Source organism: Phyllostomus hastatus, unplaced genomic scaffold, assembly GCF_019186645.2.
Source record: "Phyllostomus hastatus isolate PE091 unplaced genomic scaffold, TTU_PhHast_1.1 phas_contig_86, whole genome shotgun sequence".
Classification (NCBI taxonomy): domain Eukaryota; kingdom Metazoa; phylum Chordata; class Mammalia; order Chiroptera; family Phyllostomidae; genus Phyllostomus; species Phyllostomus hastatus.
The window spans coordinates 29,126,029-29,138,404 of NW_025333977.1; the positions used below are offsets into that span (position 1 = coordinate 29,126,029).

The 12,376-nt window shown below is 42.0% G+C and overlaps 1 protein-coding gene across 10 annotated transcripts in view; it reads right to left on the reverse strand.

Annotated features, from left to right (window-relative positions):
* PEX5L (peroxisomal biogenesis factor 5 like) overlaps window positions 1-12,376 on the reverse strand; it is a 204,570-nt gene continuing 192,194 nt past the window's right edge. For 9 of the 10 annotated variants that reach the window (XM_045851695.1, XM_045851692.1, XM_045851691.1 and 6 more), the window contains 5 exons: window positions 11,744-11,814; window positions 9,821-10,018; window positions 9,006-9,171; window positions 8,457-8,614; window positions 1-5,059 (listed from right to left, as the gene is read on the reverse strand). In XM_045851695.1, the coding sequence (XP_045707651.1) occupies window positions 4,855-5,059; window positions 8,457-8,614; window positions 9,006-9,171; window positions 9,821-10,018; window positions 11,744-11,814 (798 nt within the window). In that variant the 3' untranslated portion in view covers window positions 1-4,854. The remainder of the gene's footprint in view (window positions 5,060-8,456; window positions 8,615-9,005; window positions 9,172-9,820; window positions 10,019-11,743; window positions 11,815-12,376) is intronic. The other variant, XM_045851689.1, reaches the window with a different exon arrangement.

A 12,376-nucleotide genomic window follows, 5' to 3' on the forward strand; every position in this document is an offset into this window, starting at 1 on the left:
ATTTCAGAGTTGTTCTGAGTGACCCTGAAATCACCTCATCACCCCTGAATTTCAATGTTTTTAGACATATTGATCAAGTCCAGCTTCTTTAGGGTTATGGACCCATGTAGCTAGCCTACTGTATGGACAGGGCCGTGCTGAGGACAATGGGGCGGCATCTGCACACTAGCTACATGACACGTGTGGATATCCATTAAGGCCCCATGTTCACTTGGCTTTGTAGTGGTTTTCATGTGCCTGGTGTTACCCTAACCCCTCACCTTATTTAGAATGTCAGTATTTCTAATTCCTAAAACTTTTAGAAAACAATTTCAAATGCACTATTCAGCATTTAGAACCCAAAGCTGAGCTGAAGCCATCAACACGATTGTGTTTAGGAGCTTTCAGATAACATGGATTTTGCTTAAGTTTTACATCTGTTTGCCTTTACTGGTTGTTAAAATCATTTGGATGTCCAAGTACCTGGATTCCTCAGAGGGTTAGTTTGGCACTGGCCGCAACTCTGCTCAAACAGACACATGAATATCTGCCCAGTTCGGTGTGAGGGCCTGTAAACAATCTCAAGGACAGGATATTAAAAACAAATACAAACACCGTAACACAAAGGTCATGAAAATGCTTCCTTGTTCAGAAGCAAGGGAGAATAAGCTAACCTATGAAACTTAATCATGCTCTGGGTAAATTTACATTCAGTAAAGTTATATTGCATGCTTTGGTTAATAATTTAAGTAGGCAGATTTGCAAGTACTAATGCATGCATTATTTTTGTACCTGAGGTTAAATGTTTTATTTTTTCAAAATTCCCTTTTTACAAAACTTATGCCAGAGTTCATCTCCCAACACTCTTCAAAAAAAATATGTATCTACTTCTTAATTCAAAACAGTTTATAGTTCAACCAGTTCTGTAAATACTGAGAAGATAGAGAAACTGTGTAGCAAAATCCAGAGAGGGAGTGAACTTGAAATTATTTTACAAAGTTAAAATGATGTATGTGCATTAAATTACATATGTGCAATAATTTCTATAATAGGAGGTCTGAAAAAGATGGCACTCGATTTAAGCCTTCAGAATACCCTGTTTCTAGAATGCTTTCAGAAGCATTTCAAGGCAGAAGAGAACAGCAACAACCAGTGAAAGTACAGCCCACTGCTGTGGAACTGATTCAGGGACAAATGGAGAAAGGACACAAAAAGCCCACTTTGCTTTTTATATTCCCAAGGAGCTCCCAAAGTTTATGGTAAACAGTTGGGGAGCTCCTGTTACAAGTGGCACTAGGACAATTGTGTTTAAGTTTTGCTTGTGTAGCAAGAATATATTCGAAAAATTTATCTAGTAGGAGTATCTAAACATGGACACAAGATTCAATACTCTAGCTCTCTTTAAAGAAAAAGAATGAAGAAATGGCATAAACCTGTGAAAGTGAGTGTGTCCTGGACATTCCAACATAGTTCAATATCATTAATTTGTTGTTTTAGTTGAAACTCTGGTTGAGAAAGCACAGCTCACAGTTTTCTATGGAAGTGTCTTTGTGGACAAGAGCTGCCTTTCTTTCAAGAAGTCACAGGGAGTGATCTTGGGAGAAAGCAAAGGGAATGATGACTCAATGAATGGCCCAGTTAGTAAGCGCTTTGCTCCTTCCCCCCTCTTCTCCATTCCTCCAACTCCTCCTCACATCAAGGTGTAGCAGCACAGATAGCCCACCAGACACAGATATAATGTATCTGGAATTCAGCAATGATCACTGGCCTTCTCTGCATTTTCATTCAGTCAGCTGGTGAAATCAGTCCTTGAAAGTCACATCTATGCAACTGGGTGGCCACTCTTGTAAAATGGTATTATCCTCTAGGAGATCCTCGGCTGTTACTGAATAATAAAAGAAAAAAGAAACTCAAAGCCTTCCCAGAGTGCCTCAGAGGGAACCAAGGTCATTCTACTCTTTCAAGTGAAAAGAGTAATATAAATGACAATTTTATGCCATGACAATAAGATACCGAAAAAGTTTTGCCTTAAAAAATGTGTATACACTTAAAAAAAAAGATGTACATAATAAAGACTTCTAAAATTTAGCTACTTAATTTTGGGTGGTGCTCTGATTTGCTTTTTAGTAACTCTTTTAACTTAATTTTATTAAAAATATCATTGAAAAATGTCCTGGGCAATGATTCTGTACTTCTTAACAGGAAACAGCTTATGGAAATCCTAGTTCTGATGAGCACTAGATATATTGGAGAAAGTCCTCTCAAATGCTCTGAAAATTACCAAATTATGATGAGAACAGAAAATTGTTTACTCTCCCCTAAAACAACTCCTTGGAGTTTGATGTTGCTTTGTATTCAAAGAGCAAATTAAAATGGGCCCCTGAATCTGTCACCACTTGGCAACCATCAAGTTACATCAAAGTACTGCACATCCACCCCACTGTCAGATGTTAAATTGTTACTGATCTCATGTACACAGTGGCTGCAGAGCTAAGAAAGCAGCCTATAATTATTAGTGCGAATTCAGTTACCATTGAAAGTATAGAACGCTGTCACAAACAGAGCATTTGTGAAAGTTGCTTTGTATTGGATGTGAGTCAGCTGGCCAGCCGAATGCACAGAGATGGGGAGGAGGAAGCGGCATGCCAAGAAGGGGTGCTATTCCATCAGGGATGCTCAAGCAGGCAGCTACCACGGGTTGGAGGCTGGTCCCGAGTCCTTCCTCCGCCAAGTTTCTAGGATTCTAAAATTGTCAAGAATACCGTTCTTGCAAATATTGCTGAGCTCTAGGGAAGCAGGCGGTGACTGCGGAGTCACCGCTGCCCACCAGTGAGCGCCTTACGGCCCCTGCCTCCTGATGTCCATCCAGCTGGAGGCGCCCCGGCCCAAGTGAGCTTCCACCGAGAGTGTCCAAGCTTCTGCCTCAGCGCCCTCTACTCTGGAGCGGAGGTCCAACCTTGTGGCATCTCTGGGCCACATAGGAAGGAGAAGAGTTGTCTTGGGCCACACATTAAATACACAAACAGTAATGAAAACAAAAACATCTCACAATGTTTTAAGTAAATTTACGATTTTGTGTTGGGCCACATTCATAGCCATCCTGGGCCACATGTGGCCTGTGGACCACGGGTTGGACACCCTATATGTGTAAGCCTCAAGGATTTGTGGTTTCATGTTCACCTGAGACCCCTCCCCTATGCCAAGAATCTCGAATGGAACAGAGGAGACAAGTTCCACCTGCACCTCCGGTTCAGTGTGGGTGTGCATCCCCCATACAAGGAGAAACTCACTCCCCCTCAACTGAACTGTCTTGATGTGAATGCTGTTTTGTTGGGTAGCTATAGTCATTAGTATAACCAGCTATTACTGACCAAAGAACGTGAAGAAAGCTGGGATTGGAGTGCCTTGGGGAAGGCTTGGAGGAAGGAGGGAGACAAACTGAAGAAGAATGAGACAACTGACTGGGAGAAATGACCAGAACTGGGTATTGGTGAAACTATATTGTGGTTAGCATTTTACAAACAACCTTTTTAATCCGTTAAAAAGTGATGTCTGTCCAAAAGATCACTAAGCCCCCAACAAGCACAAAACACTCTGAAGAACCGAGTGGAATGTAATCAATGAAATAAACACCACTGCCAACAGGAAGCCCTGGTACTTGATAAATGTTCAGGAGGGGCACGCATCTTTCCTAGGACACCTCTGCCATCCAGTGAGATGCAGCTGGAAATACTGGTCTTTCTCACTTAGAATGCAAAAGGGTGAGCAATGCAGATTATTATAGAACTAAAAAAACACAATTGTTAGGAAAAATGTATTTATCACTCTTAAGAAATACTATTTAAAATGTTAACAATTTAAAAGGAATATCAGTGTGCAGGACAGTTAGTGAGCGAGGAAAATATGATATTTAAGCAAGTTAATGTTAACTCAGTAGAAATCATGATATCATCACACTTTTGCCCTGCAGACAATGCATGAAGGGACAGTATCTTATCTCCTGTTTAAGTTCACACAGTCCCAGACAACAAGTGAATGAGATCTGTGTTTGCATATTTATACCCTATGTCATACCTGCTTTAAGAAAAACACTCCTTCAAAACCCTACCCTATGAAAAAACTATTTTCAGGAATTTTTATTTGGTCCATTGATCTAACAAGGCTGAGTTCTCAAATCTTTTACCCCCAAGTTAAAAATTGGAGCAACCAAACAAAACTCCAGCAAGGCATAAATAAGATATTAAAGTGCATATATACAGTCCCAAAAAAGTTTTGATTGGGAACAGCAAAAATTTCTAGTGCAAAACTGCTTTTGACAGCAAAGCTCCTTCTCTGGAACCAAAAGCTACAGTAGAAGTTAACATTGGAATAGATTTAAGCAATGCCTCTCCTTAGTTGAGTTAATATTTGTGCATGCACCTCGGCCCAAACTATGTTCAGTCTTTCTAAAAGGGGGAATTTCAGAGGACAGTTCAGAAATAGTCAGAATTCCCTGATCTGAGGCAGTGCTTTCTCCAGGTGTCCCACGAGTAAGCTCCTTAGATGTGTCATCAGCCACAAGTGGGGACAAAAACCCAAAGATGTTTTGTGATAAGCTTGCAGTTTGTGAAAAAGGTATTCACATAGTTACTTAATCTCAGTTTGTCTTGAGCCTCTTCATTCTTCTTTCGAGCCTGACCTTGACTCTCTAAGACAACATGTTGTGCTTTTGGATCTGAACAGATCTGGGCATTGTCTGTAGGAATTCCCTTGGGTTTTATCACCACGGCATTTCAAACATCTGGTTTCACCTTTTTGGAATTAAAAATAAAACAGGTTTGCATTTCTCAATGATGTATACAGACAAAGGGTTATTATTATTATTTTTCTTTTCCCTCAAGGATCCAAGTTGAAAGCTCTCAGGAGGACATCCAGGTCGCCGAGATTAGCCGCCTGGAAGAGTTCTGGCTGGTCCATCAGAGAAAGTGCGATTCGGAGGGCAGCCCAGATGTTCCCGGAGATGGCAGGGTGGGGAACTTGCTGTTGATTCCGGCTCTTCCTCTGCAGACTGAGGGCAGTGAGAAAATTGCTGACTGCTTCTCTAAGAGGGTAGAAAAAGAGACACTTAAGCATATGACAGGTTTCAGAATGAGCAAACAAGACAATAATAATGGATGAAGTTATTTTAGTCTAAAACCCGAAACCAACTTTCTGTGGTGTCTTGGATCATCAGATGAGCAACTTTCCGACTCTGTCGTGATTCTTTCATGAAGAGTCATTGTTAAATGTAGTGAAATCAGAAAGAAGAGAGCAAAGCAATTTTTATTTTAGGAATGTCATGTGGAAGAGGAAGAATAATGGCCAAACCGTTGCTAACTCTTTAATGCATTCACTTTTCCCCTACTGCAGGAATGATTTGAAGATGTAATCCGTGTGCAGATGTGGTTTATATAACTAGGGTTGAAAGGAAGCATCTGGCCTCTCTCAGAAAGTAAGTGGCCTAACTTTTCCTATTGGCGATAGAAATAGGAAACGCAGCCGGGTTCGGCTGAGTTTGTTATCAGAGCCCCGGGGCTGGAATCCCTAGGTTTACAGCCGTGACTACACGAAACAGAGTTTATTCTTGTATTATTTTTGTTTATTATTGAATTATTAATTTTTCAATTATTTCCCATAGAAACAACTGTAAACCTGCATTTGCCCCACTCTGTATTACTGTCAAGGAGGTTGAGATTTCTTTTTTCATTAAGAAGAGGCCCACACTTTTGAAATGATTAAGACTCATTGGCCTAAGCTCCACCCTGGAGCTCCGACTGACAGAAGGGTAGCGTTTTCAGCTATACCCAAGTTTCGGGCCAATAATGTTCTCTCCTTATTTCAACTGTATACAGTACTAGGGCAGGGCTTGGCTTTGATGCTTTATGAAAAGTGCAGATGACACACAGTGAGTGTTACAGCTCATACACAGTTGCCTGCAGCTCTTGGGTGAGAGGTCCCAGACTTCGGTGGGTACCGAAGTGTTTGTACCAGCTCCTGGCTCTCTTCTGAGTTACATTTCTATTGAGGGTTGTTATTCATATGCACATGTTTACACCTCAAGTCAAACTTATTTTCAGAATTCATTTAAGGTTTAGGTCTCACTTGGCCTCTTTTTGTCAGGAAAAAATGCAAGATGTTTATCACTTCACCAGATTTCCCATATCCAGCATGACAGTTTAAGACCCACCAAGCTTAGCTGAGATGTTCCAAAGTTGCCATTTGATCCAGATGGACAGATTTAGTCACAAAGAATACAGGATGCACAGACACATTTGAGTTTAAGATAAAAAACAAACGATTTTCAGGATAAGTATGCCCCATGCAATACTTGGAAAATACTTACCCTAAAAAATTAGTCACTGTTTATATGAAATTCAGATTTAATCAGGCATTTGCATTTTATGCAACAACCCTAACATCATCTTGCTTTTGTACAGGATACTGTCTGCTTGAGGATAAAACGTTCCCACCTGTCAGGGACCTTCACGGCCTCCGGTATATAGTTGCCCTGCTGAGGCTTATATCTGCGAATGCCAAGAAAGTATTTTATTGGCCCTTCAAGTATGTTTTCTACACTAAGAAGTTACAATTAAGAAAATAACTCATCCAGAAGTTTTATAAAAGCCTCCTTTAATTGAATTCAATATGCCCATATGTATGTATGTATGTACTGACATCTCTCCTTGTTCCAAAAAAAAAAAAAGACCTAAGGTGTTTCATAAAACATAAGTGCATAAAGGGGTAAAGATAAAATTGGGTTGGGGAAATCAGACGGAGTCAGGAATGAAGTTAACATACAAAAGAGACCCTGTCAGGCCTTGGAGACCGGTCCCCTCCAGCCCTCTGCACAGCTGATGCAAATGAGCGCCTCAGCAAGTGGCCCGCTCCACCACGTTGTTCATAACACAAAACAGACCAGCTGCTCACGGGCCACTCACTTCTCCTGGCTGTGACCAGAGCAAGATCCTTCTGGGGGACAGAGTGTAATCCAGTGACTAATGAATGTTCTTTCTAAGATCCCTTTGTTATAAATGAAGCAACTAGTTTCTAAAGCCTCAATATTTGTTTGCCAAAGGCATGATGTCTTAATGCAGTTCAGAGACAGCAATTCTTCAGATGTCAAAAGAATGCAATTCAGTTATGTAGCCCTCTGATGACTCATCCAAATAATAGGGATAATGATGCCGATGCTGATGGCAGTGATAATCACACGCTAACTCCTGCTCGGCATCGAGCATCTGCTCTGTGCCAGGCAATTACACTTAAACTGCACAATAATCCAGCGAGATCAACATTATGAACGCCTGCTTTTTTTAAGCAGGTGAAGAAACTGAGGCTCAAAGTTGTGTGCTCAGTGTCATAAAGCAATAAATGGCAGAACTATGTATGATTTGAACCCAAGCATGTCTAATTCTAAAAGTTTGGCTCTTCCTGAGAATGAGAAAGGGTTTGACATTTTTTCTGGTGGGGTTTAAAACCAACATTTAGTTCTCTTTCTCCCAGTTATGAAAGCAATGCCTGTTTACTTAGAAAATAAAAAAAAAAGAAAGAAGAATGAAGAAAAATAGTCATACTTTCATTACACAAGAGAACCAAAGGTCATCTGTGGTCCCCGTGGACCCACTGACGGGGAAAATATACGAGAGAACATGGACCCAAGTGACAGTGAGGAATCTTGAGAGAAGAGCGAGATTGTATACCATAAACCCACCATTTAAAACTATTTCCCACCCTGGCTGGTGTAGCTCAGTGGATTGAGAGCAGGCTGGGAACCAAAGTGTCCTAGGTTCGATTCCCAGCCAGGGTACATGCCTGGGTTGCAGACCATAACCCCCTGCAACCGCACATTGAAGTTTCTCTGTCTCTCTCTCTCTATCTCCCTCCCTTCCCTCTCTAAAAATAAATAAAATCTTTAAAAAAAAAGATTTCTGTCTTGTTAAAAAAATAAATAAAACTACTTCCCTTAAGAATTTTTTTATTGCTCCCTTTATTAGTAAATTAGATTTAGAGAACCCGGATTCTTGGTCGTGCTTTGCCAGAAACTGGCCCTGGACTCTTCTTAAGTCATGTTGCTGGGTTCTCCTGTGCCCCCACGCCCAGGTTCTCCTTTCCTTCCCTGGAAGATGGTCTGGACTATTCAAGTTTCCCAAAGAGTTGCTCTTGGTGGGGTGTTAAAAGACCAGCTAACTTGTCCCAACGCAGGTGACTGAATGAACATCTACAGGAGAGGCCTGGGAATATGCATTTCCCAGGATGCTCGGTACAGATGGAGAAGCACTAAAGCCAATCATTCCTGCTTCAACAGGCCTCAGGGTTGCAAGTTTCCAAGCTTAACCTTAATAGGAGGAGGAGGGTTCCTCCTACAAAGCAGACATTTTTCAGAGGCAAACAACCTTTCAGGTTGTTCAATCTCAGCCCTGAGTGGGGCTCTTGGCCCCCCGCTTGCGGCCGTACTTCACCTGTAGGCGCCCAGGTTGATGCAGCTTATGCCCAGATTGTATCTGGAGCGGATGAAGCCGGGCTGGATCTCCAGCGCACGCGTGTAGGCCTCCACGGCTTCCTCGCTGCGGTCTCCATTGGCCAAGGTGGCCCCCAGACGGTTCCATAATGAATAGTCCTGGTGAGGAAAGGGGAGTGCTCTAACAACCAGCACAAACCACAGTGATGGAATACTCTCAGATTCCCCACAGAAGAAAGATGATGGCTAAAAATTAACCCAGTGCTCACAGACAGGGACCATGACGTGGCGAATGACTCAGAAATATTTATGGCTGCTTTATGAAATGACTCTCATTCGTCAGGGAGCAGGACCATTTGATGCTGTCAGGCAGTTAACGTTTCTATTTTAGGTACTTAAGTGTTAACAGCCACAGTAGCATCTCATTAGTACTGATCACTTCAAACCATTGGAAGCAGGGAAATAAAATGTAGCAAAAATGTACAAAGTACATCCTGTGAAAAAAAAATTTTTTAAAACAGAACCTTACGGTTTCTTGCTGTGTACTTACCTCAGGTCGAACGGTTAAGGCAGCATTAAATGCATCAATTGCTCTATTAAATTCCCCACTCAGGTGGAACAGCACCCCCAGACCTGTCTGCAGGTCTGGGTCGATCATATCTCCATTTTGGTGGGCAGCTTCCAGATATAATTCCTTCACTCCTTCCAGAACAGAGCTACCAGGGGAAATATTAGATTTGTAATCCAAATAGTATGAACATACATGATTTACTATTATGTTCTCTGTTCCAAGAAAACATTACAGAACAGAAAAATCTTGCTTAAAATATCATAGCGTAATGAGCAGACGATGACTACTGCATGGTAAAAACAGCTGCTGGTGGTTATGAAGTATGGTGTCGTGCACAAACAGTGCTAGGTAAGGAGAGTTCCGCCAGCCCTCCGAGTGCCAGTGCAGAGCACCCTGGGGCTGCGGGTCCCCAGGCCTCCGTGAGGAAGAATTGAACATACCGTGATTAGTTGCTGATAGAAACAAAATTCCAGAAGAACGGACTTCCATTTTTCCTCATACCTAATTCTCAGGCTTTATAACACTTGGCACATTGCTACTTACTATAATTTATTTTGGGTTAATTGTATGCCCAAAGCGTTTGGCTTTAAAGTATGGCACTCAGATAAATGTCTGTGAGTGCCTGCGGTGTGAACCAGGTGTCCCAACCTTGTCTCCGATTTCGGCTCAACCTTTTAGACCAGCGCTGCCCCTCTGGCAGAGCGCTTCCCCACAAGCCACCTGGAATGGGTGGTGGCGGGGGCCTGAGGTTCCTTAATTACCATTATGGTGATTGTAATTAATGAGAAAGATACCTATCAACTGGAGACTTAGACATCCTCCGCGTGAGGCCTGGAGATCCCTTCTTGCTCTTCACAAGGTATTTGTACTTTGGATTTTGCTTAATCCAATTCTTTAGAGCTTCGCAGGCATCCTGCTGATGGCCGGTGTTAGTGTAACTCACAGCCAAAGCCATCAGAGCTTTCAAGTTATTGGGCTGCAATTCTAAGCACCTGAAAGAAAGGGGGGGAGCCAACTTCAGATTTGTTTTGAAGACAGTCTGAATAGTCCTTTAGAAAATTTGGGGGTTTTATAAATTAACTGGTACAAAAGCATTGCTAAGTTTATGTTAAGCCCCTGAAGAATATCACATTTATTATCTACGTGCAAATCGGGACCTAGGCATATATTTTTTCTTTTTTATTGAATTTATTGGGGTGACATGGGTTAATAAATTTATATAAGTTTCAGGTGTATGATTCTACAATACAGCATCTGTGTATTTTTGTGTGTTCACCACCCCAAGTCAAGTCTCCTTCCTCACCATGTGTCCCCCCATATCCTCTTCTGCCTTCCCCACCCCCTTTCCCTCTGGTAATCACCACACTGCTGTGCAAGCCTAATCCCTTCACCTTTCTCCCCGCACCCCCAGACCCCCTCCCCTCTGGCAGTCGTCAGTCTGTTCTCTGTATCTATGAGTCTGTTTCAATTGTGCTTGTTTGTTTTGTTCATTAGATTCCACACACAAGTGAAATCATACTGTATTTGTCTTTCTCTGACTGGTTTATTTCACTGAGCATAAAGCTCTCCAGGTCCATCGAGGGACCTAAGCATATTTTTAAGAAAGTTAAAACTCATCCTGATGCGAGTTAGGTTTGGTCATTTTAATAAATGATTTTAAAACTATAGAAAATGTGGCTAATCCTTGCATGTAATTTATCAGTAGCTAATCTAATGAGAAGTAGGGGTATCATTTCAATGGTGCTCTACTGCCACTATATTAAGTGCACCTTATTTGCAAAGCAAACCGACTTGAATTAAATGTGGACAACCAGAGATGAAAGATTAAACATCTTTTGTAAAGGAGAGGAAGATCCTGTGTTTCCAGGCTGTTGATGTGGGTTTACAGGAGCCGGGGCTACAGCTGCTCTCTTCCTTATGCTACTCCCCTGACCTCTAGCAAGGGCTTTTCAGGCGTTGATGTGCATGGGAATCAGCCAGGATCTGCTCAGTGCAGATCCTGATGGAGAGGGCCTGGGTGGGCCCAAGGCTGTGCAGGCCTCATAAACTCCCAGGTGATGGCCATGCTGGTAGCCCCTGGATAAGACTGCACAGCAAGTCCTACGTGGCACCGACATCAGCGCTTTAGGAAGAGGTTTGATACATAAGAAATAGTAGAGAAAGTGGAAGCCTGTTTGGTAGGGTCTGTCCCCCCCCACCCCTCCGGCGGCACATCAGGGTTTAACTAGGGGCTCTAATCAAGTCTGGTGTGATGCCACACCCACCCAAAGTAGTCTAGAGCTTTCTTCAGGGGCTCAGGGGTTACACGTGCAGGTTGCTGAAACTGTCTCAGGAGAGGCTCTGTAGACCCAGGAGCTAAAATTGCACTGAAATAATTTTGAGTATATATTTTTTCTGAAGTAAACTTTCAGATGTTTCAGATAGGAACTTAAGAGAACCTATTTATTGAATGAGTATTTCATGATTGCTTTTTAACACAGACTCTTCTGTGCGAATGAAAGTCAGTTGATTTCGGCCAAACATTGTGGTTTAGGGACATCATGTCTTTGTAAGTTCTTATTTTCAGAGCTAAGTGTAAGTCATATGTGGCATCTCAGCACTTATTCTGGCCAAATTCTTTGCAATGTATTTAAAGGTCACAAGACAAATCTCAAACAATAGGCAGTCCATTAGCAAGTGTCCACCAGTCCCGTGATTTTGCACTTAGCTTCATGTACCTCTGGAGGGCGACAATAGCTGCTTGCTCATTCTCATTCTCCGCCTGGGTTATCCCGAGGAATTGCCATGCCTACAAAAAACAACTGATGTCAATATCGCGAGAGGAAGCAGAATCACTCCTGTGCAGTAGTGGGTGTGTTTACCTACAGCAGATCCCTCTATGCAGAGCAGCCTGTCTCAGATGCGAGAGTCTTGTGTAAGGAAAAAAATATTACATTCATTTCCTCATTCAAAATCTCTTGTGACATCTGGGTCAAGATCCTCTGTCTTAATTTACAGACTCTGAGTATTTATTGTCTCCTGTGACCCGTGGAAACCTCTGAGTTTCTGAGCTATTAGGTATCTTAAAACCAAAAGATGGAAGTATGCATTTGTGAGGAAAAAAGGTATAAAAATAGCCCAGAAATGTAGTTAAATAGTCTAAAGTTTATAATAAGAAATCCCCAGATGCACAAAATAAAATCAGCTTGTATAAGTGAGAGGCAAGCAGTTATTAAAGATGCAACAGGAAATTTGGGACCTAAGGAAAACCAGACAAAACCCCTTAGGACGTGTGTGCAGCTCTAACAGAGGGTGGGGCAAAAGTAGGGTTACCGTTCCGAGCATGTGATATACAGAGTTTATTCTTGTGT